The sequence below is a fragment of the Lissotriton helveticus genome, chromosome 7 (assembly GCF_964261635.1).
Source record: "Lissotriton helveticus chromosome 7, aLisHel1.1, whole genome shotgun sequence".
NCBI lineage: Eukaryota > Metazoa > Chordata > Amphibia > Caudata > Salamandridae > Lissotriton > Lissotriton helveticus.
In genome coordinates this window covers 1754998981-1755023234 of record NC_136068.1, presented here as the reverse complement: position 1 = coordinate 1755023234, position 24254 = coordinate 1754998981, and the positions used below count along the sequence as shown (strand labels likewise).

Here is a 24254-nt window from a genome sequence, read left to right as displayed (position 1 = left end):
TTGCCGCCCAGACACTGCGGCACAAACAACAGGAACCTAGAGATCCTAGGTAATACCTACGCATTATTCATGCAAATTATACTGGCCCGACTTATGACCAACCTATATCCTGTTGACTTATGAATCGCACTCCATTGTATAACCATTTATGATAGAATATGTATAATGGAGATGTTTCAACAAAAAACAAAATGAACATGCCATGATATATTTCATATTGCCAGTGTACATGGTGTGCAATAAAGTTTGTTAAAAAAAAGGTGGTACTTACAGCCAACAGTCAGAGAGACGCTGCTTGTGGTGTATTTCCTCACAGCTGGAAAGTATGCGGTGCAGGACAGACGTTTGTTGTTATGCTCCATCGCAGCTGTGAATGTGATAGTAGATGTATAGGTTCTGGTGCCGTCCGTATTATCAGAACCATAAACTTGTTCGAGATATTTAACCTGTGACTCGGAGCTCCAGGTTATCTTCGGGGCTGTGCCGTTGCACCTCCCGGGCGCCGTGCACCGCGCAGTCACCGTTTCACCCTCGATCACTCGATCAGGGAGAGAGATTTCTGGCGTGTCCTGACGACCTAGGAACAGAAATCAAAATGCACATCACTTAAAAAAAAAAAACCTTTGTATAGATAACAAAATCATACATGCCAACATTTTGGAATAGGAAAGTGGGAGATTCTGAAAATCCAATCGGTAATTTATTTCACCCATTCACTTAAATTGATGCTGAGGTAACTTTAGGCAGGGGGTGGTGCTGGGTGGGAGGAAGTGAAAATAAAGCCATTTTGCCTTAAAAAATCGGAGTCTTCTGCCTGAAACGGGTCTGTTGCATGAATACAAAATGACTCATTTATTTTATAAGGCACACTTATGTCATCATGGTTGCATTGTAGATTTGTGTGCTGCGAAAAGAGACAACACACAACCGAAAACCTTGTGCATATGGGTCATAGCCACATACACCTAATAGAGCTCACATACTCACCTGGGTGGATGATTGAATAAATAAGTAAGGCAGATTGGAGGGTGGTTGTGTGTGTGCAGCAATGGGTGGCTTTGGCGGTTCGCAAAATAGATGGACGAACCCGGGTGCACGTCATGAGTAGTGCATGTATGAATATGTATTTGAGGGTCAATGGAAAAGAGTACTAGAGGAGAGAGAGTTAAAGTGCTTTCTGATTACGTCTAAAATTGCATATATGTGTGAAGAACAATGCAGACTAATCCACAAAAAACATGCCTTAAACAGAAAAGTAACATAACTTCCAAGTGCACAAACAGTGATTTGAAATACGAAAAAACTGTGTGAATATGCATTGTACTATTAGGGGAAGTGGTTGGATAATATGCAATATCGATCAACATCTTCAAGTTACCCACATAATCATTTTATGTGTTGTGTCATTTGAATGCAATTGTCTGATATTGTTCATTTTGCTTTTGTCCTATCTCTGTTTTTAATAGGTTTCTAATACTTTTGCAATCTGGTGATCATATTAATGTTCTGACTCTAACAGGCATGTTAACCTATCAGAAAGGCAACATACACTGTAAACAGCAGATATTATATATTGGTGATCCTGTGGTGATCATGTAAAGTACATGTGAGGAGAATGATTCTGTTACTTACCAATCTTATTCTGAGCTCCCTTTTTCTCGTACTAATCCTTACTATAGGAGGTGTCTAACCTCTACTAAGGCACTATAATATCTTGCTGGAGCAATTCAAAATATGACACTACATGGGGGACGCGTTAACGGACGCGTTGTTGTTGCGAATATCTTGTGTAATTAAGAAAATCAGTTTTGGACACAACGTGTGCCACTAACACCCCCAGTTCTCAAACATGTGGTCAGAGTACCTCCAACCTGACCCCTTATGTTAACTTTCACAGAAATGTTCAGCCTCTGTAACAGTTCCCGATCTATAAAACAGGGGCTGCAACTTTCAGCTCAGGTTGTGTCCTGCCAATAACAGCATTCCCGTTGGTGCACGCATTCATGGTTAATCCTGGAAGCATCGCAAAATATCCGTGGCTAGAGCTATCTCCAACCTTTTCTTTCTTAATTTCTCAACAACTACTGAACAGGTTGGCACCAAATAACAAAAAGAACAAGCTGCGTAACAACACCAACCTTTCTGCCAAATTTGGTGTGATTCCATTCATTGGTTCTTGCTGTTTCTTTTTTTGGGGACTTTTATATAGAGAAAACTAGACCCTGAGGTATCAGAGCACTTTACATGAGCACCAGTTACATTCCAGACAGACACATTCATTTTTGTTAGGCACTGGGAGATTAAGTGATTTGCCCAGAATCACAGAATGTTGAGCATCCCTGCTGAAACTCAAACCCAGTTCTCTGGCTCCAAGGTCGACTGCCCTAGCCATTATACCACATTCTCTCCCTGTATTCATGTGGGCAGGTAGCAATGGGAATTTACATTGCAAACCCACCCTTTTCTCAGCCCTTGCTTTACGAATCCTCCAGAAACTTTCCATGTGCAGTAAGAATCATCCGAGCACTCCTTTTGGAAAATTTTGTGAAGACGACACCAAACTTATTGGCAAGTCAAAAACGATTTTCCTATGTAATCATGGTCCTAACTACAACTACTTACTTGTGATTAGCAGTAGGTAATATATACATACACATATATATATATTACCTACTGATGGTTGCCAGTAGGCAGTTATAGTTAGGACCTAATTTCCATAGGCAAGGCATTTATTGACTTGGCTATAACTTTGGTGCAAAGTCTTGAATAACCGCGAAAACGGAAAGCAGGTCTTAAGATGTTTTTTTGAGGAACTTAGCACAAGAATATCGGTTTAAACATGCTTTGAAAAAAGTATGTATGTAGTAATGTATGTAGGCCAATGTTCAGAATGAATTTTTTTACACATTCTTTTTGGGTGTGTTGGTGGTCATTGAATGTTTCCTTTTGTTTTCCAATTTCGCTATGTGTCTGTAGGGATCTCAACATCGTCACAAAGATCCCCAGAAACAAAATGAAAAAACTTTTAGAAAAGAACTTCACAGTATTCTGGGTACTAGGGTGGCTCCAACAAGAGCTGTTGTGTTGGCTGTGTGTATATGGCTGCTACACATAAGACTTGATGCAGAGTTTCAGGTTACTTAGAAACACCCTGTTGCCTTTATCCGTAAAGTGCACTCCATCATTTCTATAAATTCCATGCATTACAAAACGCAGATTATCATTATTGATACAGCCCATAAGATGTACTCTGAGGAACGCAGAAACAGTTTTATTAAATTTTTTTGGCTTTGTCAATCTGTGGACAGAATTGACTTGAAAACAACCATTTCGGTCTTTGGCACCAAGACAGTGTGAGGGAAAAGTGACATCAGTTCTGCAAAGGTATCTTTCATTAGGATTTCCAGCCCTACCCCAGTCAATGTGCCTAGGTCGCTGCCACACAGTGCGCAATCATGAGGTGAGGAGTTTGGGAAACTAAAATGGATTCAACCAAAGCCAGCAACTGATGAAACGGTAACCCTCTGTGTCCAAACTAAGTATTCTCCACATTTGGAAAACCCAAGTCCCTGCCAATCCCTCTCTTTTTTGCAGCCTCTTTTGCCCAATATATATAGCTGTGGCCCACAATCCTTACTCTAAGAATTTTGACATGAAAGAGCAATAGTAGCCAAGAGAAGGCTGGAGTTGAATGATGTTGTTGTCCAAAGGAAATAAAGTTAAAATGGAGGTGTGTCCCCCCCCAAAAAAAATATTCATATATATATATTACCTACTGATGGTCGCAAGTAGGTAGTTATAGTTAGAACCTAGTTTCTATAGTTAAAGCATTTTTTGATTTGCTAATAACTCTAGTGTCATTTCACAAATCTTCACAATATTCTCTCAAAAAAAAAATCTAGCCAGGTCAGCTCCTATCCAGAAAGTTTGGGGGTGATTCATCAAGCAGGCGCTGAGAAAAAATGGGGGTCCCAAAACACGTTTTTCCCCATGTTAATTTAACCAGAACGTTTTGAAACAGGCTACAGCCTGAACTGCTGAACGGAATCACCCCAAATTTATAAAAAAGGTAGTGCTTGGTTCAGAAAGCGACCTTTATTTTAAATGGTGTACATCCGTTCAGTAGTTGCTTAAAAAATTCAAATAATAAGAGTCAAAAAATCAATTTCCCATTGGAAACTTTAGGCAAGGCTACAGCGGCAACTGCTGAATGGACGTACATAAAATTTGTCAAAAAGGTAGTGCTTGGTTCAGAAAGCAAACTGTTTTTAAAATGGTGTAAATCCGTTCAGTAGTTGCTGAGAAAATTAATGTTTCAATATCTATGGATGCGGTGGATTTGCGACCCCTCCCGACCACAGACATTATTCTAATTGGCTGTCAACACTCCAACCCAGGAAGTGTTGGCAGCCATCTTGTGACTCGGTAGAACCGAGTCACAAGAAAACAGTAAAACAAAGGTAAAAAAAAGAAAAGGGGGCAGGGTAGAACACCCCGAGCCCCTAGGCCTGCTAAGGGGGTCCCACAAGCACCACCTGAGCCAAAAGCATTCTTTATTTTTAAGCCCCCGGGTGGGCCAGGTCCCCGGGGCATGCAAAAAATGTATAGCAGGGGCCAGGGGTTGCCCCGCAGCCTGCCACCTCCCTGTGGTTTCATTTATGTTTTGCGGGGGCATGAAGCCCCCCGCAGCCCAGGGGACCACCACCTCCCCAGGGCTCTATTTTTCATAAATAATAATGTGGGTGGGGTGGCTCGAGCCCCCCAAAATGCCCCAGGGGCCACCTCGTCCCTGGGGCAAGGATGATAAAACTGCGTAGCCACCCCTCAGCCCCGGGGACCGCCACCTCCGGTGGGCACTCATTTAAAAAGAAAATTACTTGTGTGGGGGGGCTCAAGCCCCCCACATGCCCCAGAGACCACTACCTCCCCGGGGCACTAACTATGTAAATGCGGGGGTCTGTAACAGACCCCCGAGCCCCAGGGACCACCACCTTCCCTGGGCTTTGCAAACGTTGGGAGCCTCCTGGAGCCTTTGATGGCCCTGGGGACCGCCAACCCAGGACACTGCTGTTTGCTATGGTAGGGCGGGAGCACGGCTCCCACCCTACCATAGCAAACTTGCTTTGGATTTTGGAAGTGAGAGCAGGGAAACCTGCGCTCGCTTCCAAAATCCAAAGCAGAATTGCTTTTCCACAGGAGGAGCTGCATGTCAGCAGCTCCCCGAGTGGAAAAGCAGTGCCGGCTCCCGCAGTAGGCGGGGAGCCGGCAGGGACTGTGGGGGCATTGGGGCTCCCACACAGTCCCCAACAGAGTGGCCAGGCCCCGGGGGATGGGGTCCCCAACTTAAAATGATCCACGGGGTGCGTTTGCACAGTGGTGAAGGGAGAGGGTGGGCATGATGTGACAAGTGTGCAAATGCGCCCTGCGGTGTGTTTTAAGTTGGGGGATTAAGTCCCCTTGAATCTTGAGGGTCCCTGGGCTCCAACTAGCCCACCAGGTACCTCCAGTAAGCGCCACAGAGCTGCTTTGCAGAGAGGTGTTCAAAGGGGCGTAGCCTCGGACCACCTCTCTGAAATGCAGCTCTGTTGCGCACTGGAGGTACCTGGTGGGCTAGTTGGCCCCCAGGGACCCTCAGGATTCAAGGGGAATTATTTACCCAACTTAAAACCTGCCAGGGGGCGCCATTGTACAGTGGTGTAGGGAGGGGGCGGGACTGATGTGACATGTGTGTAGTTATCCAATCACTCTGCCAAAACCCAAGTACTGATAAATTCACTATGCGCTTTCCTTGCAGTACTCCAATCATCCAGTCAGTACCCATGCACTCATGCAATGACCCACGCACTAACTCATGCACTGCTACAATACCCTGAGCACTACCCATGCAGTTCAGCCATTGCCCTGTCAGTACCCATGTATTCCTTCAATCACCCAGTCAGCATCATGAACTTATCCAATCACTCCACCAAAATCCAAGCACTTATAAAATCACCATGCACTCTCCTTGCAGTACTCTAATCTTCCAGTCAGTACCCATGTACGTAAGGAATGGCCTAGGCATGAACACATGCACTGCTACAATCCCCTAAGCACTTCCCATGCAGACCTCTAACCACCTACACACTACTGATTCACTCTTTCAATTACCCAGGTAGTACCTGTGCACTCCAGAAATCACTATGTCACCACCCATGCACACAGCCACCCAGCCATCCAGCTCACCCAGCCGGCATATGTACTTATTCACTCACTTCATCAAAACCCAAGCAGTTAAAAAATCACCATGCACTGTCCTTGCAGCACTCTAATCATCCAGTCACTACCCATGCACTCATGCAATGACCTAGTCCCTAACACATGCGCTGCTGCAATCCATTGAGGACTACCTCTGTAGTCCAATAATCTCCCTGGTAAAACCTATGCAGTCCTCTAGTCGCCCAGCCACTACCATCTATTAATCCAAACACTCCGCCAATACCCAAGCACTTATAAATTCACTCAGGCACTCTCCTTGCAGAATTCTAATCTTTCACTCAGTAGCCGTGTACTCATGCAATTATCCATGCACTAACGGATCACTGTTACAATCCCATATGCCCTACCTGTACAGTCCTGTACCCACTTACACACTTCTCATTTGCTCCTTCAATTCCCCAGGTTGTACCCATGCAGTCCCGGAATTACACGGGCACTCCTTGTGCACTCCTCCAGTCACCCAGCCGCTATCATGTACTAATCCAAACACTCCTCCAATACCCAAGCACTTATAAATTCACCACATACTCTCCTTGCATTACTCTAATTATCCACTTAGTACCCATGTACTCATGCAATGACCCAGTTACTAACACATGCTCTGCTGCAATACCTCGAGGACAACCTATACAGTCCAGTAATCTCCCTGATACTATCTATGCAGTCCTCCAATCACCCAGCAAATCCTATGTGCATATCCAATTACTGCGCCAAATCTCAGGCACTTATACAATTACCATGCACTCTCCTTGTTGCACTCTAATCATCCAATCACTACTCATGTACTAATGCAAAGACCCAGGCATTAACTCATGGCAAATACAGAGGAGGTCATGTTAATCACAGGGATATCCCAACGCATAGTGTTCCCTAGTGTATGTAGGTGTTTTCATTGTATTCTAAGTGTCTTTTAGCATAGCACTGGCTCTAGGCCTGGTTAGTCAGAGTCAGTTGCCACCAGTACCAGTCAGCAAAAAGTTAGGGGCACAGGAGGACTGTCTTCTCCTCTGTTGGTTCTTTTTGCACATCTCTTCTTCTTCCTGCACTTTTCTTTGTCTTTCTGGTCCATTGTAGGCATAGTTAGTAATTAGAATTTTAAAAAACTTAGAAATTCACTGAAAAAAACAATAGGTTTCTGGGACGTTATAGTTAGTTGGACATTTCACTCGTTCTAAACCATAGAATTTCGGCCGTTATAGTTAGTAGACCTAAGTATAACTCATACCCCCACAATGCACTGGTGATGACGTCACAGATTACACCACTCATGACATGCTCAGTGACATCACGGATGACAGCACTGATGACATCTCAAATGACATTACTGATAACATCATCCACAAGATCATCTGATGCACCTCCTCATACCCTAATAAAACCTTTCATACACCCACTCTAAAATTTAGACCACCAATATCGAAACGATGAACAAACCAATAGCAGTTAGTGCATACCTGCTCAGTGATTCATATGTCTGCACACATATCCACCCATTAACCCATACAGTCACTCATACACACAGTCACTGATATTTCCACTCATACACCCATATAGACACTCACACACTGCCACTCACCCAAAGAGTTACTCATACACCGGGTCAGTCATGCAAAGAAACCATCACACACCCATTTCTTTGCTTTTACAGTCATACACACACCACCACACTTATTTATACAGATATTAACACATACTTACTCTCTTAAACAATCACTCATAGAAACACACACTCATCCATAAAAATAGTCTTACAATCACTCACTCTCACATACAGTCATTTATATACTCCAACACTCACATATAGTGCTATAAAACATATGTAGTTACTCACACATGCACCACTGGGACATACATTTACTCACCAACACACCCACGCACACACTCACCCACCCATACAGCTGTTTCCATATGTACTGTTGAACCTATACACCCAGTGAAACAACCATTCATAAATCTATGCACAGAGTCACATATCGCTCCACCCACCCACAAAGACATTCAGGCACCCATACAGATACTCAGACAACCAATAAATAATCCATATAGCCACTCATGTAGTTTCTCACCAAGCCATGCAGCTGCTTACACACCAACTAACAGACTAATAAAGACATCTACATAGTTTAGTCTCTAACCCATACATTCAGGAGGACACATTGAGTCACTCACTTATACAGTCAGTCACACACCTACTAAATCATCCATTCAGATACTCATACACCCACTGATACTTCAATACACCTTGGCGCATATATATATATATATATATGTATATTACCTACTGGCGGTCGCCCTTAGGTAGTTATAGTTAGGACCTACTTTCAATAGGTTATCCACAACATTCTATTTGGATTAACTTTGGCGTCGGTGGATGAATCTTCGTGAATTTCTTCAAGAGAATCACCTACTCGGTTCCGCTCCTTCCCTTAAAGTTTGGGGTTAATTCGTCAAGAGGGGGCCGAGAAAAAAGGGGGTCCCAAAACGTGTTTTCCTCATGCAATTTTCCATAGGGACCTTTAGCCAGGGCTACAGCCCGAACAGCTGAACGGAATTACACCAAATTTGTCAGAGAGGTAGAGTTCGGTTTGCAGATTGTGCTTTTTGTTAAATGGTGTAATTCCGTTCAGTAGTTTCTGAGAAAATTACAAGTAAAATCATAGCGATATCTAGAGACAAAGTTCTACACGCGGATGGAGATCCGTTCAATTACGAGTGCGAGCTGCATGCTGATTGGCTGTGAACTGTCTGTCAACACTCAAAACCAGGAAATGTTGGTGGCCATCTTGTGCCTCGGCAGAACCGAGCCACAAGAAAACAGTAAAACAAAGTTGAGAAATAAGGGAAGGGGGCAGGCTAGAAACATTCTGACCCTTTACGATTGCTCAGGGGGTCGTACATGGATGTTTAGGCTCTTTTTTTATTTAAAAAAAAAAAAAAAAATCTCGGCACACACGTACGGAAATACGTACAATTACGAGCAGGAGCTGCATGCTGATTGGTTATCAATACTCCGAACCAGGAAATGTTGGCAGCCATCTTGTTTGTTGCGAGAGCCGAGTGAGAAGAAAACAGTAAAACAAAGTTGCGAAATAAGGAAAGGGGGCAGGGTAGAAACATTCTGACCCTATAGTCTTGGTCAGGGGGTGGTACATGGATCTTTAGGCTCAATTTTATTTTAAAAAAATTAAAAATGGCGGGGTACTCGTGTAGTACTTGTACGCGGTGGAAAAGGTGAAAAAAAACTAGAAGTCTGTTTTATTCATTAGGTCCCGGGGGGGCAAATTACCGGGGCAATTTTTTTGCATAATGGGGGCTTGTAAGGTGCCCCGAGCACTGGGGAACGGCACTCCTCTGGTTTTATTTTGAAGTTTGCAGGGGGGGTTACGGTCCTACTCCCCTCCGTCTCGGGGAGCGGCACCCCTTGGGTCTTTTAAAAAAAAAAAATATGTTTTGAGCTCTCCCTCTCTCTCTCCCCGTACACGTTGCAGGGAACGCCACCTTTCTGGGGTAGTAATATGTAAAATGACCTTCCAGCTCCGGGTACCTGCATTGTCTGTTTTTTTTTATTAATGTTGGGAGGGTGGGCTTGATAATACGACCTTGTTAATTCCCATAGAAGCCTATGTTCTGGTGTTAACATGGGCTTCTATGGGAAATGACAAGGCCGTAATGTTCATGCTCATTATCGCTGTTTTATCGTCAGTTTCCTGCCAATAAAACGCCGATAATGTTAACACCGGTCCTTGATAATATGCACCTAAGTTTACTGGTCAAAAAAAGAGGAATGGGCAATATTATAAACAAAAGGTGATACATTATCGCTGCTTTTATCGGCAGGAAATTGCCGATAAAGCGGCGATAATGGGCTTGATAATATGCCCTTGTGAATTCCCATAGCAGCCCAGGTTAACATCAGAACCTGGGCTGCTATGGGAATTTACAAGGGCCTATGGTTTTTTATTAATGTTGGGAAGGTGGTCTTGATAATACGTCCTTGTTAATTCCCATAGAAGCCCATGTTCTGGTGTTAACATGGGCTTCTATGGGAAATAACAAGGCCGTATTATCAAGCTCATTATCGCCGTTTTATCGGCAGTTTCCTACCAAAAATACAGCGATAATTTTAACACCGGTCCTAGATAATATGCACCTAAGTTTACTGGTCTAAAAAAGAGCAATGGGCCATATTATTAACAAAAGGCGATACATTATCGCCTCTTTTATCGGCAGGAAACTGCTGATAAAGCGGCGATAATGGGCTTGATACTATGCCCTTGTGAATTCCCATAGCAGCCCAGGAACCTGGGCTGCTATGGGAATTTACAAGGGCCTATTATCAAGCCCATTATCGCCGCTTTATCGGCAGTTTCCTGATGATGAAAGCAGCGATAATGTATCGCCTTTTGTTAATAATATGGCCCATTGCTCTTTCTATAATAGTTTGTAAAACTTTCCTTTTTTTTGTGTAGCAGTTGTACTCTCTACGCATGCGCAGCCTCGTTTCGAAGCCCACGTTTTTTTCTTTTTCTTCGAATTCAACAAGCAAACCTTTATTTATTTCAGGTAGTAAATTTGTCGCTTTCTTATCCCGGGTCGTGTCTGAGTGTCATTTGCTGCTGTACTTTTGTAATATATTAATAATCATATTTTATCTATATTTATTTGAAACATAGTGCCGAGGCGCCAAACGTTGATTACGTACTCCGTTCCCCCGCCATTTCAGTAGTTTTTCACCATTATTTTTATTATATCTGTTACTTTCATTTTACCGTCCTCCTATTTTCTCTGTGATCGATGAGATTTTGTGCTAGAGACACCACGGTGTTTGTCCTTAACCTCTGTTGTTATCAGACTTGGTCACACGTATACCTAAAAACTAATTTGAAGGACGTAAGCCACAGCGATTTCAACGCGTGTTTGTCAACACAAAGACATTATTAAGATTATGCGTTTATCATGCGTGGTAAATGGATAGTAGTTGTAAAAGCATGCGTGGTAAAGGCATGCATGGTAAAACCATAAGCGTGTTAATGGCTTCGTGGTGACGATCACGAGTGGTTATGAACGCATTGTAATGGCTGTTTCTCCCAGGACACTGCAGGAACTGGGTCTGGGCGTTGTGGACTCCAGGGAAGTAGGCGGAGGGCAACGCAGCTCCTCATACAATATAGAAATCTTTGTGGGGTGATTGTTTCCGTGGTTTGAGGGGTGTGATTGAGCCCACACATTTAGTTTTGTAGGGGGGTAGGCTTGCATGGGAAAATGTTGCAAGAGGTTTGTAAATGTGGTACACATTGTTTCGTATTATTTTGATTTCTTTTCTAAGTTGTAGTCTATCCAGAGGAAATAGAACTCAGTAGTTTTCAATCCTAGTCTTGAATATCTTACTATAGTATTTCAACATTATTTTTATTGTGGACCGCCATATACCCCCCCACAAAATAAAAGAAGTATGTAGTTTTTTTAATTAACTTTTATTAAAACAATAAATGTAAACGAAACTCAATTATACCTATATTAGAAGCAACTAGAAAATTACTTTAACAACAAACAATATTATAAACAAATTGTTAAATGGACTCCAAAAGATGTCTGATTGGTAATCTGCAAAACAAAAAAGAAAATTAGAGTTTAGAATTATGTAGATGTGAGTAAATGAGCTGAAGCATTACAAGTCTTGGTAACTCTACGGTTTTACGTGTGCAGTGTGCCTCGTACATTTCAGTTCTGCTATAGTGCCGCGTTCAAGTGGTGTCTATATGGAAGTGCCTACTGCGTTACTGACGCAAAAGTGGCATACCGGAATTTTACATATGCGGACTTATTTCTAATGCATTGCTATGAAGGCATTGTATATGTAGGCTGCTGTGCTTACCGTTGTACAAACACTGTGGACAAACACTTCGGCCAGTTGAATTCACAACTTCTTTTCAGCAATTCTTTTACACGTCCAAGCAGACAGCAGTGTCTATAAGTTTAAGAGAGAAAGAGAAATGATGTCAGAGAGAGTGAGAGAGAGAAAGAGAGAGAAAACAACATTAAAACTGTGTCGCAGAGTCTGGAGTTGGGTTTTTTCATGAAAAGTCAGACGTAGATTTACAAGCTCCTTGCGTCACTGACTTACCATGTGACTCAAAAGTGGCGTAATAAGGTTGTGGATCTGTTGTAAGCTATCTGTTGTTACTGCTCGGAGGTAATTATAGATTGTACAGAGAAGCTGCTTTACACTATGCACTCTGGGCCATAATATCAAGCCTGGGTGACAAAATTATCGCCACTTTATCGGCAGGAAAGTGCCGCTAAAGTGGCGATAATGGGTTTGATAATATGCTCTATGGGATTCCAATCGAAGCTCATGTTAGATGTCCTTCACATCTAACATGAGCTTTGATTGGAATTTAATAGAGCATATTATCAAACCCATTATCAACACGTTAGCGGCACTTTCCTGACGATAAAGTGGCGATAATTTTGTCGCCAAGGATTGATAATATGGCCCTCTCTCATTTCACAAATAAAGGTAACACTACAGTTTTACGAGTGCAGTGTACCTGTTACATTTCACTTGTTATAGTGACGCGTTCAAGTGGTGTCTATATGGAAGTTCCTACTGCATTACTGACGCAAAAGTGGCGTAACAGCATTGTAAATATGCCGACTTATTTTTAATGCATTGTTATGAAGGCAATGTATATGTAGGCTGCTGTGCTTACCTTGTATAAACAGTGCGGCCACCGGTGTTCACCACTCGACCTGAACTCTGCTTCTTTACGTCAAAGTATATTCAGTATGTTGCAGACGATTCCATTGCTGTTGCTCGATAGGCCGTGGTTGCTTCTGAAGGATGTTTGGTGAAGGAAACAAAAGGACATTTTGATTAGTCATCGTAAACTGAGTTGCGAAACTACTGTCAAAAGTGAATTTTAATGTGGGTTCTTAATATTCCGTAGTTAGACTGTTGCAGCTCCAGCCGCGGCCGGTAGTGGGAGTACTGTCCGGGCGGTGACGTGGGGAGGGGGAGGGGCAGGGTGGGGGTAGTAATGTATGAAATACGGACTTTAACAGGTAAGTAAGCATAAAAATAAATAAAACAACTTTTGTTGCGCACACTGCATCACCAAATGCGATGCAGTGCAAGCAACAAAAATTTGTTTTATTTATTTTTATGTTTACTTACCTCTTAAAGTCTGTATTTCATACATTACTACCCCCCACCCTGCCCCTCCCCCTCCCAAAATCACCGCTCAACCGGTACTCCCACTACCGGCCGAGGCTGTTATCGCCAGAATTCCTATAGCAGCCCAGGTTAGCACAAGAACCTGGGGTGCTATGGGAATTCACAAGGGCATATTATCAAGCCCATTATCGCCGCTTTATCTGCAGTTTTCTGCCAATAAAACGGCGATAACTTGAACACCGGTCCTTGATAAGATGTCTGTTTGTATTGTGAATATATTCTGGACATTTCAGTGATTATAAAAACGTTACTGCTATTGGGAAAAAAAAAAAAAAATGTAAATTAATACATTATATAGGAGTGCGTTTGTCTAAAATATTAAGTCGCGTTTTTGTGTGTAGTCAGCTACAACCCTTTGACTCCTTCTGATGCGTACTCAAGTGTCACTGCTCACCTTTTGTGGAAACGAGTTTCTACATGATGTAGTCACGATCTCCAACAAAGAAGTCTCATACGTGTTGCCGAATCTTGATACCTCTATGGCTCACGACATACTCATGCTCCCATCATCATCATCATCGCAGGTTCTTCACCCACTCAGTGCTTCGGGCGCTACTAACTCAGTGACCAAAGAAGCCACTCGTAGTAGTGGGCCCTTTGTTCGGTGCTTTTGGAACCACTCTAAAATGGCGTACAACACGTGCGCTCCATCTTTTTTATAGATAGGGTCATGTGTGTAGTGACTGATGCGCTGAATGGGTGTGGTGTGGGTGTATACCAGCCATGAGGGAGTGTATGTGTTGATCTTACAACTAGACCTGCAGCTAAGAAATCACTACAATGGAAGTTTGGGCCTTGTACTTTTGTTGTGTTTTCCTGGTAGCCTAAGAGTGGCCTTCTTTTTTCTATGTGACGTTATAGAGTCACCATGTATGTAACCTATTTTGTGACGCATTTAATTGTACAATGCATTTGAAAAACTAGTTGTGGTAGGGTGTTTTTTAAATTAAACTGTGTACTCAGGTTACGAGTTTGTTGAGTGTAGAAGTATATCTATTTTTTTTTCTATTTTGTTTTCTATCATAATTGTGCTGATTTTCTGCTTTAGAGTGCAGTACTATATTATTTTATAAAATGTATAACAAACTGTTGAAGTCATGTTTGAAATTAGAATGGAAGCATGTAAGCTGCTCTCTGTGAGGAATAGCAATGCCGGCTCCCGCAGGAAGTGGGGAGCCAGCTGGGATCGTGGAGGCCCTGCGGCTCTTCCCACGGTCCACACCATTAGATTTGAGCCCCGGGGGATGGGGTCCTCGGGAATTATAGAAAATTAGTGATAAAGGCTATTTTTCTTCATGGTAGATTTATCGTACGCATACCAAGCACGTATGGACGACATACAGCTGGAATATTGGAAGTCGTTCTGTAAGCGTACCTAAGCAAGAAAAATAAAAATAATTTTAGATATTTATGAAGTGTATTTGTTTATGTGTTACGTGGCTCTAAAAAGAGGTGTTGTGTTTATTTTTAGTACCTACAAATAAGTACTGATGCAGAGTCTTAAGTTTATGAGGAAGACTCTGTTCCCCTCATCTGTAAAATGTACACCGTCTCTCCTATAGATGTCATTCATATTATAGCGCAGATTGTTGTTGCAAATGGACCCCATTCGATAGTCTCGGAGAAAGGCAGAAACAGATTTATTCACATGTTTCCTAGCTTTTTCAATCCGTTGACAATAGTGGTTGGACCACTTCCATTTCTGCCTTTGGCATGTATTAGAATATACAAAGGCAGTTTTGGGAAACAGTGTCATCAATTGTGCAAAGGTATCCTTCATAAGCATTTCCAGACCTACCCCTGTCAAAGTGCCTAGGTCATTGCCACCACAGTGCACAATTATGAGGTCAGGGTGTTGGAGATGCAAAAAGGATTTCACCAATGGAATCAATTGGTGCCACTTTAACCCTCTCTGTCCAATCCATTTAATGTCTACATTTGGTAAACGTAGGTCTTTGTGAATTCCTTTCCCTTCTGCGTACCTTTGACTCCAGAAAATATAGCTGTGTCCCACAATCCACACTGTAAGCATCTTGAAGAGAGGTCTGGATGCACTCTGAAGGTCTCTGTAAATGAAGTGACAGTTTGAAAAGTGAGATTTTTTCTAAAATGGTGGACAACAAGCAGTTTTGAAAAAAGAAAAGGATTGATTAGTTGTTCGAGAACATTCTGCACTAAGCTACAATGAATGTTTCTGTGTTTTAAAAGGCTGATTTTCATTGGTTAAGAATAAGTGTTAGCAAAGAACGTTACATAAGATAAACTGGTATATTCTCAAGTGAAACATAATTGCTGTTTTAATATGCAACAATGTATGATGAACTTTTCACCTGTGTGCTGAGTTAGGTGTTCCCTGAAGTGTTTCTATGGTAACTGGCAGATTGTGGAATGGAGGAAGGGTGGAAACTTTTGTCAGTTGGAAAGGGTGCAAAAGTTCAAGCAATATAATATGTGTTTCATTTTGAATGTAAGGTGGGAATAAATGTGATTTTTTATTTATTTGTATATGTGTGTAGATTGAGTGTGTAGATTGATCGGAAAAGTTTGCTATTTGCTATAGGACTTCCTGATTCTGTAGGACTGCTTAGGGGGATTTACAATGATATCCAAGTTCAAAATGTTTGATGGCCTTTGTTGAGCCTTTGATGTCCCTGGGGAGCACCATCTCAGAGGGTCGGCTCTTGTAGTGTTATAGGGTGCCAATTCGTGGGAGTCTGTTGTTTGCTATGGTTGGGCGAGAGTTCTCTTTGAAGTAGGAAAGCAGATTGTTTTTCGTCTAAGAGAGCAGTTTATAAGGTAGTTTCTCTGACCAAAAGCAATTCCAGCTCTCGAATGATGCAGGGAGCCGGCTGGTACCGTGGTGGATTTCGGGCTCTACCTACGGTCTTGAACGTTATATTTGAGACTTGGTGGATGGGGTGTCCGGTGATTGTAAAAAATGAGTGATGTATGCTATTTTTTTTTTACGGTATATTTATTTTGCGCGTACAGTGCGAATTTCGAAAGTTGTTCCATAAGCGTACGTAAGCAAGAAAAATGAATTAAAGATAAATCTCTTACAGATATTTATCAAGTTTATGTGTTTATATATTTGTTGCTTGTAATGAGACCTTTTTGCTTTATTGGTACTTATAAGTAAGTGCTTATGCATAGTCTAAATTTGTTGAGGAGCAGTGTTTTATACAGTGCTGAACTTTTGACCTCTATTGACAGTTGACTTTTGCATGATCTGTTGGGGGTAGGGTGGAAAGTTATGTCAGTCGGAAAGGTTTGGAATGTTAAACCAATAGAAATGTGTGTTTTGTTTTGAATTAATGTGTACAGGATTTTAATTAGTTATTTATATGTATGTATGTGTAAAATGAGAGGAAAAATGTTCCATTTGACGGTTCAGCTGCAAACACGGAACTAGAGAAATTCTGTATAAGAATTTCCACTGTGTGGGTGGTATTCTTATTAATCTACAAATCAATTTGAAAGGTGAGTTGATAAGTTGTATGGGAGTATGTGCGGTGCATCTTTGTACATTAAGGAATTAAGGGGTATATAAAGACAGGCTATAATATTATTGCCGCTTTATGGGTAGAAAACTGCAGATAAAGCGGCGATAATGTTATCGCCTGTCTTGATAATATGCCCCTATATTCGTTCATTGTTAAACGTTTTATAGTAGTAAATGTGTTTCGCTATAATGCATGCTGTTATGTTTTTTTGTTTAATATCAGTTTGTGCGTCTCTGTACATCTCAGTAACCTTAGCACCAATTACAACACCCAATACAGCGTTGGAAAGGAGTGGTGCAGCAGAAGGACATAGGCTATGCAGACGGCCACCATATATTTTTTTTGTTGCAGAGTTTTATATAGCGCAAACTTGACCTGAACTGAATCAGGCATCAGAGCGCTTTACATAGCACCAGTTATGTTACATGAGGACACACATTCATTTTTGTTAGGCACGGGGACATTAAGTGATTTGCCCAGAATCACAGGATGTTTGGCGTCATTACCAAGACTCGAACCCAGATCCCCAGGTCCGAGGTCAAGCGCTTAGCCGTTAGGCCAACTCCTCTGTACATTTAAAAGGTAAAAGAACCGTGCCAGCAAAGTAGTCCCTTGTGGGTGTGTCTGCGTAGTGCTGTGGGCGTGGGATGGGGCGTGACTAACGCTGGGGGCGTGTGGTAAGGCCATCACATCGTGGGTTGTGGGCGTGTGCTTGGGGCGTGACAAATGCTGGGGGCCTGACAAATGCTGGGGGTGTGTGTCCGCCCTTCATGCCATGTGAGTCGTACATACAAGCGCCAATTACTTTGCTGCGCAGCATTAAGGGGCATGCTGGGGGTGTGACAAGCTGGGGGCGTGACACACTGGGGGCGTGAGAAACGCTGGGGGCGTGTGTCCGACCTTCATGCCATGTGAATGCAATTGCGCCGCATCAAGGGGCACGCTGGGGGCGTGAGAAACACTGAGGGCGTGTGCTACGTTCTGCCCTTCATGCCATGTGGGTCGTACATTAATCAGAAGATCGTCTGCTGTGGCCGTGTGCTGGGGGTGTGGCAAACGCATTCACCTGGAGGCCTGGTAAGTAACGTTACTGCAGTCTCTCCGGTGCGCTGTTACTGAACTATCTCATTCAAAGAAATAACACGCGCCTGCTACCATCAACCAGGGCTCTAGCCGGGCTCAGTCGGCGGATCACTAATTACACGCGCCTGATAACATCAACCAGGGCTGCAGATGGGCCTCAAACGGGGGAACACACGCCTGCTAACATCAAACAGGCCTGCATCTGGGCCTCAAGCGGGGGAACATGCAAATGAGCGTGTCTGCGGGGACAATTACTGTAGCCTCTCCTACTCGCTGTCACTCAACTCTCTCATTAAACGGATTTACCCGCGGCTGATAACTCTCTCATTCAACGACATTACACGCGCCTGCTAACATCAACCAGGGCTGTAGCCGGGCTCAGGCTGCGGATCACTACACCAATAACACCTGCCTGCTAACATCAACCAGGGCTGCAGCTGGGCCTTCTCTGTCCCTATTCTAATGAAATAAAAAATGTTGTCTACCGCAAGATTTTAAAATAAATTGCCCTTGCAAATACACACATTACACACATTCTATTTCAAACCCAGACAACCTCGGGACGGGCCGATATTATCAATAAAGGGCGATACATTATCGCCGGTTTTATCGGCAGGAAACTGCCAGTAAAGCGGTGATAATGGTCTTGATAATATATCCTTGTGAATTCCGATAGAAGCTCAGGTTATGGTGTTAACCTGGGCTTCCATGGGAATTCACAAGGATATATTATCGAGACCATTATCGCCGCTTTAGTGGTAGTTTCCTGCCGATAAAAGCGGCGATAATGTATAGCCCTTTACTGACAATATGGCACTGACGGCCATATTATCAAGGACCGGTGTTAAAATTATTGACTTTTTATGGGAAGAAAACTGCTGATAAAATGGCGAAAATGGGCTTGATAATACGCCCTTGTTAATTCCCATTGAAGCCCATGTTCTGGGGTTAACATGGGCTTTTATGGGAATTAACAAGGTAATATTATCAAGCCCAGATGCGGCCTGTGGAGGGAGTTGCGGTGGGACAGACCCTGCCCCTCCCCCGCCTCGCTGGCCTGCCCCATCGCAACTCCCTCCACGGGCCGCAGCTGATGAAGCCCATTATCGCCGTTTTATCAGCATTTTCCTGCCGATAAAACGGCGATAATTTTAACACCGGTCCTTGATAATATGCCCCTATATTTGTCCCTTTTTTCAATAATTTGTAGCCTCTGTTTTTATAGTTCCCTCTCTCTCCTCTTACTCCTTTCTCTGTCTCGGTACTACTGTCTTTTTCTTATATTGTACTCTGTGCTGATATTGTTGTTCTTTGTGTATATATTTTCTTGTCTCTCCTCTTATTCTTTCTGTCTCTTAAGTTTCTTATCTCTCTCTTCTTATTTCATTTTTTTTTATACTCCCTGTTCTGTCTTCTTTCTCGTTTCTCTCCCTCTGTATATAGTCTGAACATATTTAGAAGCTCCTTGTGTGTCTTTGTTGTTTTATTGTGTTAGTTTTTTTGATGTAATAGTGGCACAAATAATGTAGTAAAATGCATATGTATTTGGAAAATGAGTCAGTGTTGTTCACTGATATGTAGTAATTATATATATGGAATATGTATAGTCCGTTCAACGTTTTTTAGTAGTAAATGGTAAAATGCATGGTCTGATTTTTTGTGTGTAATATCACACTGTGCATGTGTGTACATTAAGGATTTATGGGCCATATTATCAAGGACCGGTGTTAAAATTATAGTTGTTTTATAAGACAGCGACAATGGGTTTGATAATACGCCCTTGTTAATTTCCTTAGAAGTGCATGTTAAAACCAGAACATGGGCTTCTATGGGAATTAACAAGGGCGTATTATCAAGCCCATTATCACCGTTTTATCTGCAGTTTCCCTCTGATAAAACGGCGATAATTTTAACACCGGTTCTTGATAATATGCCCCTATAGGGCATATCATCAAGTCTGGGCTTTAAAATTATCGCCAGTTTATCGACAGGAAACTAGATGCAGTTGCGATAATGGGCTTTTTAATATTCTCTATGGAGTTCCAATGGAAGCTCATGTTACATGTTCTTTCCTGTCGATAAAGTTGCAATAATTGTATGACCCAGGCTTGATAATATGCTCCCATATTCGCTCCTTATTGCATATTGTCTACGTTCTGGGTCATATTATCAAGGCCTGGTGTTAAAATGATCGCGGTTTTATTGGAAAGAAACTTCCGATAAAACGGCGATAATGGTCTTGATAATACGCCCTTGTTAATTCCCATAGAAGCCCATGTTATGGTGTTAACATGGGCTTCTATGGGAATTAACAAGGGCGTATTATCAAGCCCATTATCGCTGTTTTATCGTCAGTTTCCTGCCGATAAAACGCCGGTAATTTTAACACCGGGCCTTTATAATATGGACCTCTGTTGTCATACTCCCTCCTCTCTTGTCTTACTGCTTCCTCTCTCCTTATACTATCTTCTCTTTCTTATATTCTGTTCTCTTTTTATACTTTTTTTTCATACTTGCTCCTATTTTTGCATGTTTGTCCTACTGTTTATATTGTCTTTTGTCTTTCTCTTCACCACTGTCGTCATAGTTGCTTCTGTTTTCTCGTAGTACTCCCTCTCTGCTTATACGGTCAGTCTTCCTTTATGTTTGTCTTTTCTCTATATTTTTGTCTCTGTGTCTTTTTACATTCCTTCGTCTTTCTTCATATATACTCTTCTGTTGTTATATTCTATGTTTCTTTTTATTCTTGCTGTTCTTTGCAGGTATTCCCTATTGTGTTCCCATACTTTTCTTTTTCTTCTAATACTCTTGTGTCTGTTCTCACATTTCTTCTGTCTTTACTTATACTTTGCAGTCTCTACTAATATTGTCGTCTTTTCTTATTGTGACATTTCTCTCCTTATTTTACCCCGTGTTGTTATATTGCTCCCTGTTTTCATATTCTCCTCTCCCTTCTCTTACTTCTTAATGTGTCCTCTCACTAGTAAGTTTTTCTTATATTGGCTTTTGTCCTATATTTGTCCTATATTCCTTCGGTCTGTGTTCATATTTTCCACTGTTTCTTCATATTTCTCTTCTATTTTTATTTTCTGTCCTCTCTGTTTATACTTCTTAAATCTGTTCATATTGTTTGCTCACATCTGTTACTGCTCCTTGATTCACACTCTGCAGCACTTTCCTCATATTCTCTGTCTTTTCATACTGACCTCTCTCTTTATATTTGTTTGTCTTGTCATACTTTTGCCTCTTTTGTCATACACTTTTCAGTCTTTACAATCCTCCATCTGTTTATACTCCTTCTTTTCACTTCAGACTGTATCCTCTGTTCTTCTTTACCTTTTCCTCCACTTTTCCTGACATTGTTTGTGCTTTCTTCTGGTACTGTTCTCTCTGTCCTTATACATAGTGTCCTTTGCTAGTATTACTTTGTTGTTCTTATTGTTGCGTTTTTTTTCACATGTTCCTTCTTTTTTCTTTAGAGCCTTTCTCTCTCTTCTTATAGTGCCCCCTCTGTCCTCTTACACCCTTTTTTTTCTTCTTATTATACTCTTTGTTCTTCTTATATTTCCATATTTCTCTTCATACTCTCTCTTACCTATTCATACTTTCCAGTTTATCCATACTTCCTTTATTCTGTTATATTGCAGTGTCTATGTATACTCTCTTTTTCTTATATTTTCCCTTGTTTCATACTCCTTCTTCTTTTGTTGTAAGTCCTTTTATTTTTATAGTCCACGGTTTGTCCTCATAATCCTCCCTCAGTTCTTGTAAGTAATATAATAGAATATTTGTTATATTTATTTTTGTAATGTTATATTTTTTTTTTGTTATAGATTATGTTTATCGATACTGAAAAAACTATATGATGCCTACTAAGGTTGAAAAGCGGAAACAACAAAAGAAACATGTGTATTGGAAGAGAAGTCATCAACCAGATTTGCATAAACAGGAATATGTTAACAAAGAGAAAGAAAGTCCTGGTAAGACAAGGAACACTTTTTTGATTCAAATATTAAAGAATAAGAGTACTGTGCACAAACAGAAAAATGTTACTAGTATATCAGCAACGAAAAAGAAAAATACAAATAAAGAGAACAGTCATGGAAAATCAAGTGCAGAGAAAACTGTATAGTAAAAGGAGGAAAAATCAATTCATGAAAATTAGGAAAAAAATGTTCTATAATAGATTTCTTTCAAATTTAATTAAAGAAATTAAGGTAAATAAACAGTATGTTATAAGAAGAAGAAAGGAATTGAAAATGTACTTCAGAAAGCTTTGGAATTAAAAAGAAAATTACTGGGGGGCGTGGCCAAGATGGCGGCGGAGTAGGACGTGTTTTTAGTCCCCTCCGGCGCCCGGCCCTACAAAGCATTGTCCAGCGGCGGCCCCCGAAATCCCCCTGGGCTGTGTGTCGCTCCGGAGCCCTTTCAGAGTGGCGGCCAGCGGTGGTGTAACTCCCGAGGATTTCTGTGCCGGGGGTTGTGAGTCCGGAGAAGGCGGCGGTGCCCGAGGCCTGAGCGGCGCTGCAAGCTGGGGAGTCGGACGGCGGTCGGGAAGCTCTGGTGGTGCTCAGCGGCCAGTGACGGGCGGGGGCACCTGAGCTTCCCTAAAGGCCCTGCGAGGGGTCGAGCAGCGACGAGGGAAAACCTGCCTGGCGCCGGGACCCTGAGCCCCGGGAGGGGGCGGGGCCTATAGCCTGCGGACACCTGGTGCTGCAGCGCGGCCGTCGGACTAATCGAGGCCGGGGATTGAGGCCTGGTGCGGGAGACCGTCTGCGCTGCTTCCCGGGACCCGCTTCTTTGCACAGCGGCCCGGAATATAACCTGACGTTGGGACGACCTCGAGGAGAAAACGCTCGGCCCCCGCAGTGGTGTGTAGCGGCAGGCAAGAAGTGGAGCGCTACGAGACCCCTGCTTGGACCCGGAGGTACCTGGTTGGCTTGACCCGGTTGCTGGTGACTGGGGGGTGGCGCATCTGTGCCGCGCACCGCTACAGGAGAGAGGCAGGCACGCCGATCAGCCGGGGGACCGATGTAGGGACGCTGTGGCTGATTGGAGAGGCAGTGAGACCCCTGGCAGATGGTCTACCTGGCAGCCGGGACCCCAAGAGACGAGCCGGACCAGTGGGCAGCTTTCGGGGCCACGGCCGGGCCTAGAGGCGGGCCTGCGGGACGCGGAGGGAGCGGTTTGATCAGACCTCAAGGCCAGTGGGCCTAGCTGGCGCTGCGTCATCAGGCGGGCCTGTTATCATTACACCGCCACACGCCTATCTCCTGGCGTGCATCTCCGATGTGTTGGACCCCCGGGGACTAAAGGCCTGAGACACCTAGTTATTCTTGGACATTGAGGTACCGGGGGACGACTGGTGACCTTGGGCAGTGTTCCGGCCTGATCCTAGAGGCGGGCTCTGGCGAGCTCCGCTCCCCTGCGCGACGCTCTTTCGACTTGCCGCAGGCGAAGAACTGGGACAGCGATGGTCTCTAACCACCGCAAGGTAAAAACTGGCAAGGAGGGGACGGCTAAGAACTCCCAGGCCCCGGCCTCCCTAGGCCCTAGTGCATCTCCGGGGAGGTCTGATGATGAGGCCCCGGACACTAAGGCCTTCATGAAGAACTCTTCACCTCCATCAAAGAAGATATATCCGAGCTCCGAGCCCAGCTGGCTTCGGATCTCCGCGAGGTGCGGAGAGATGTCGACGGTCTTGGGGAAAGAGTGGCCACTCTGGAAGATCACGACCTCAGTATGGCCAATGATGTCCATTTGCTGCAACAGGACGTGCTCCGTCTCATGGACCTGCAGGCCCACGCTGAAGACCTGGAGAATCGTTCCCGCCGGAACAACATCCGTATTCGAGCAGTTCCGTGGGATGGTGAAGCGGGAGACCTCCGAGAATATGTGCAGGCGCTCTTTCTTCAAATCCTAGATGAGGAGGACTTGCAGGAAATCAGGATGGATCGGGTACATGGAGTGGGGCTGCCCAGGCGGAATGGGGGTCCTCCTCCTGACATACTGGTATGTGTACACGATTTCCAAGTCAAGGAACGAATCCTGAGGAAGGCACGGGACATTCCCTCCCTTCAAATCCGGGACCATCGCCCTCAGCTTTACCAGGACTTGGCAGCAATGACGCTCCAGAAGAGGCGCGAGTTTGTTCCGGTCACTACCTATTTACGAGA

The 24254-nt window shown here is 43.2% G+C and overlaps 1 protein-coding gene across 1 annotated transcript in view; it reads right to left on the bottom strand.

Moving 5' to 3' along the window:
- Positions 1 to 212: 212 nt before the first annotated feature.
- Positions 213 to 24254, bottom strand: part of LOC144769679 (sialic acid-binding Ig-like lectin 13) — a 477913-nt gene continuing 453871 nt past the window's right edge. The window contains exon 5 of the mRNA XM_078653872.1: positions 213 to 577. Coding sequence (XP_078509998.1) covers positions 213 to 577 — 365 coding nt within the window. The remainder of the gene's footprint in view (positions 578 to 24254) is intronic.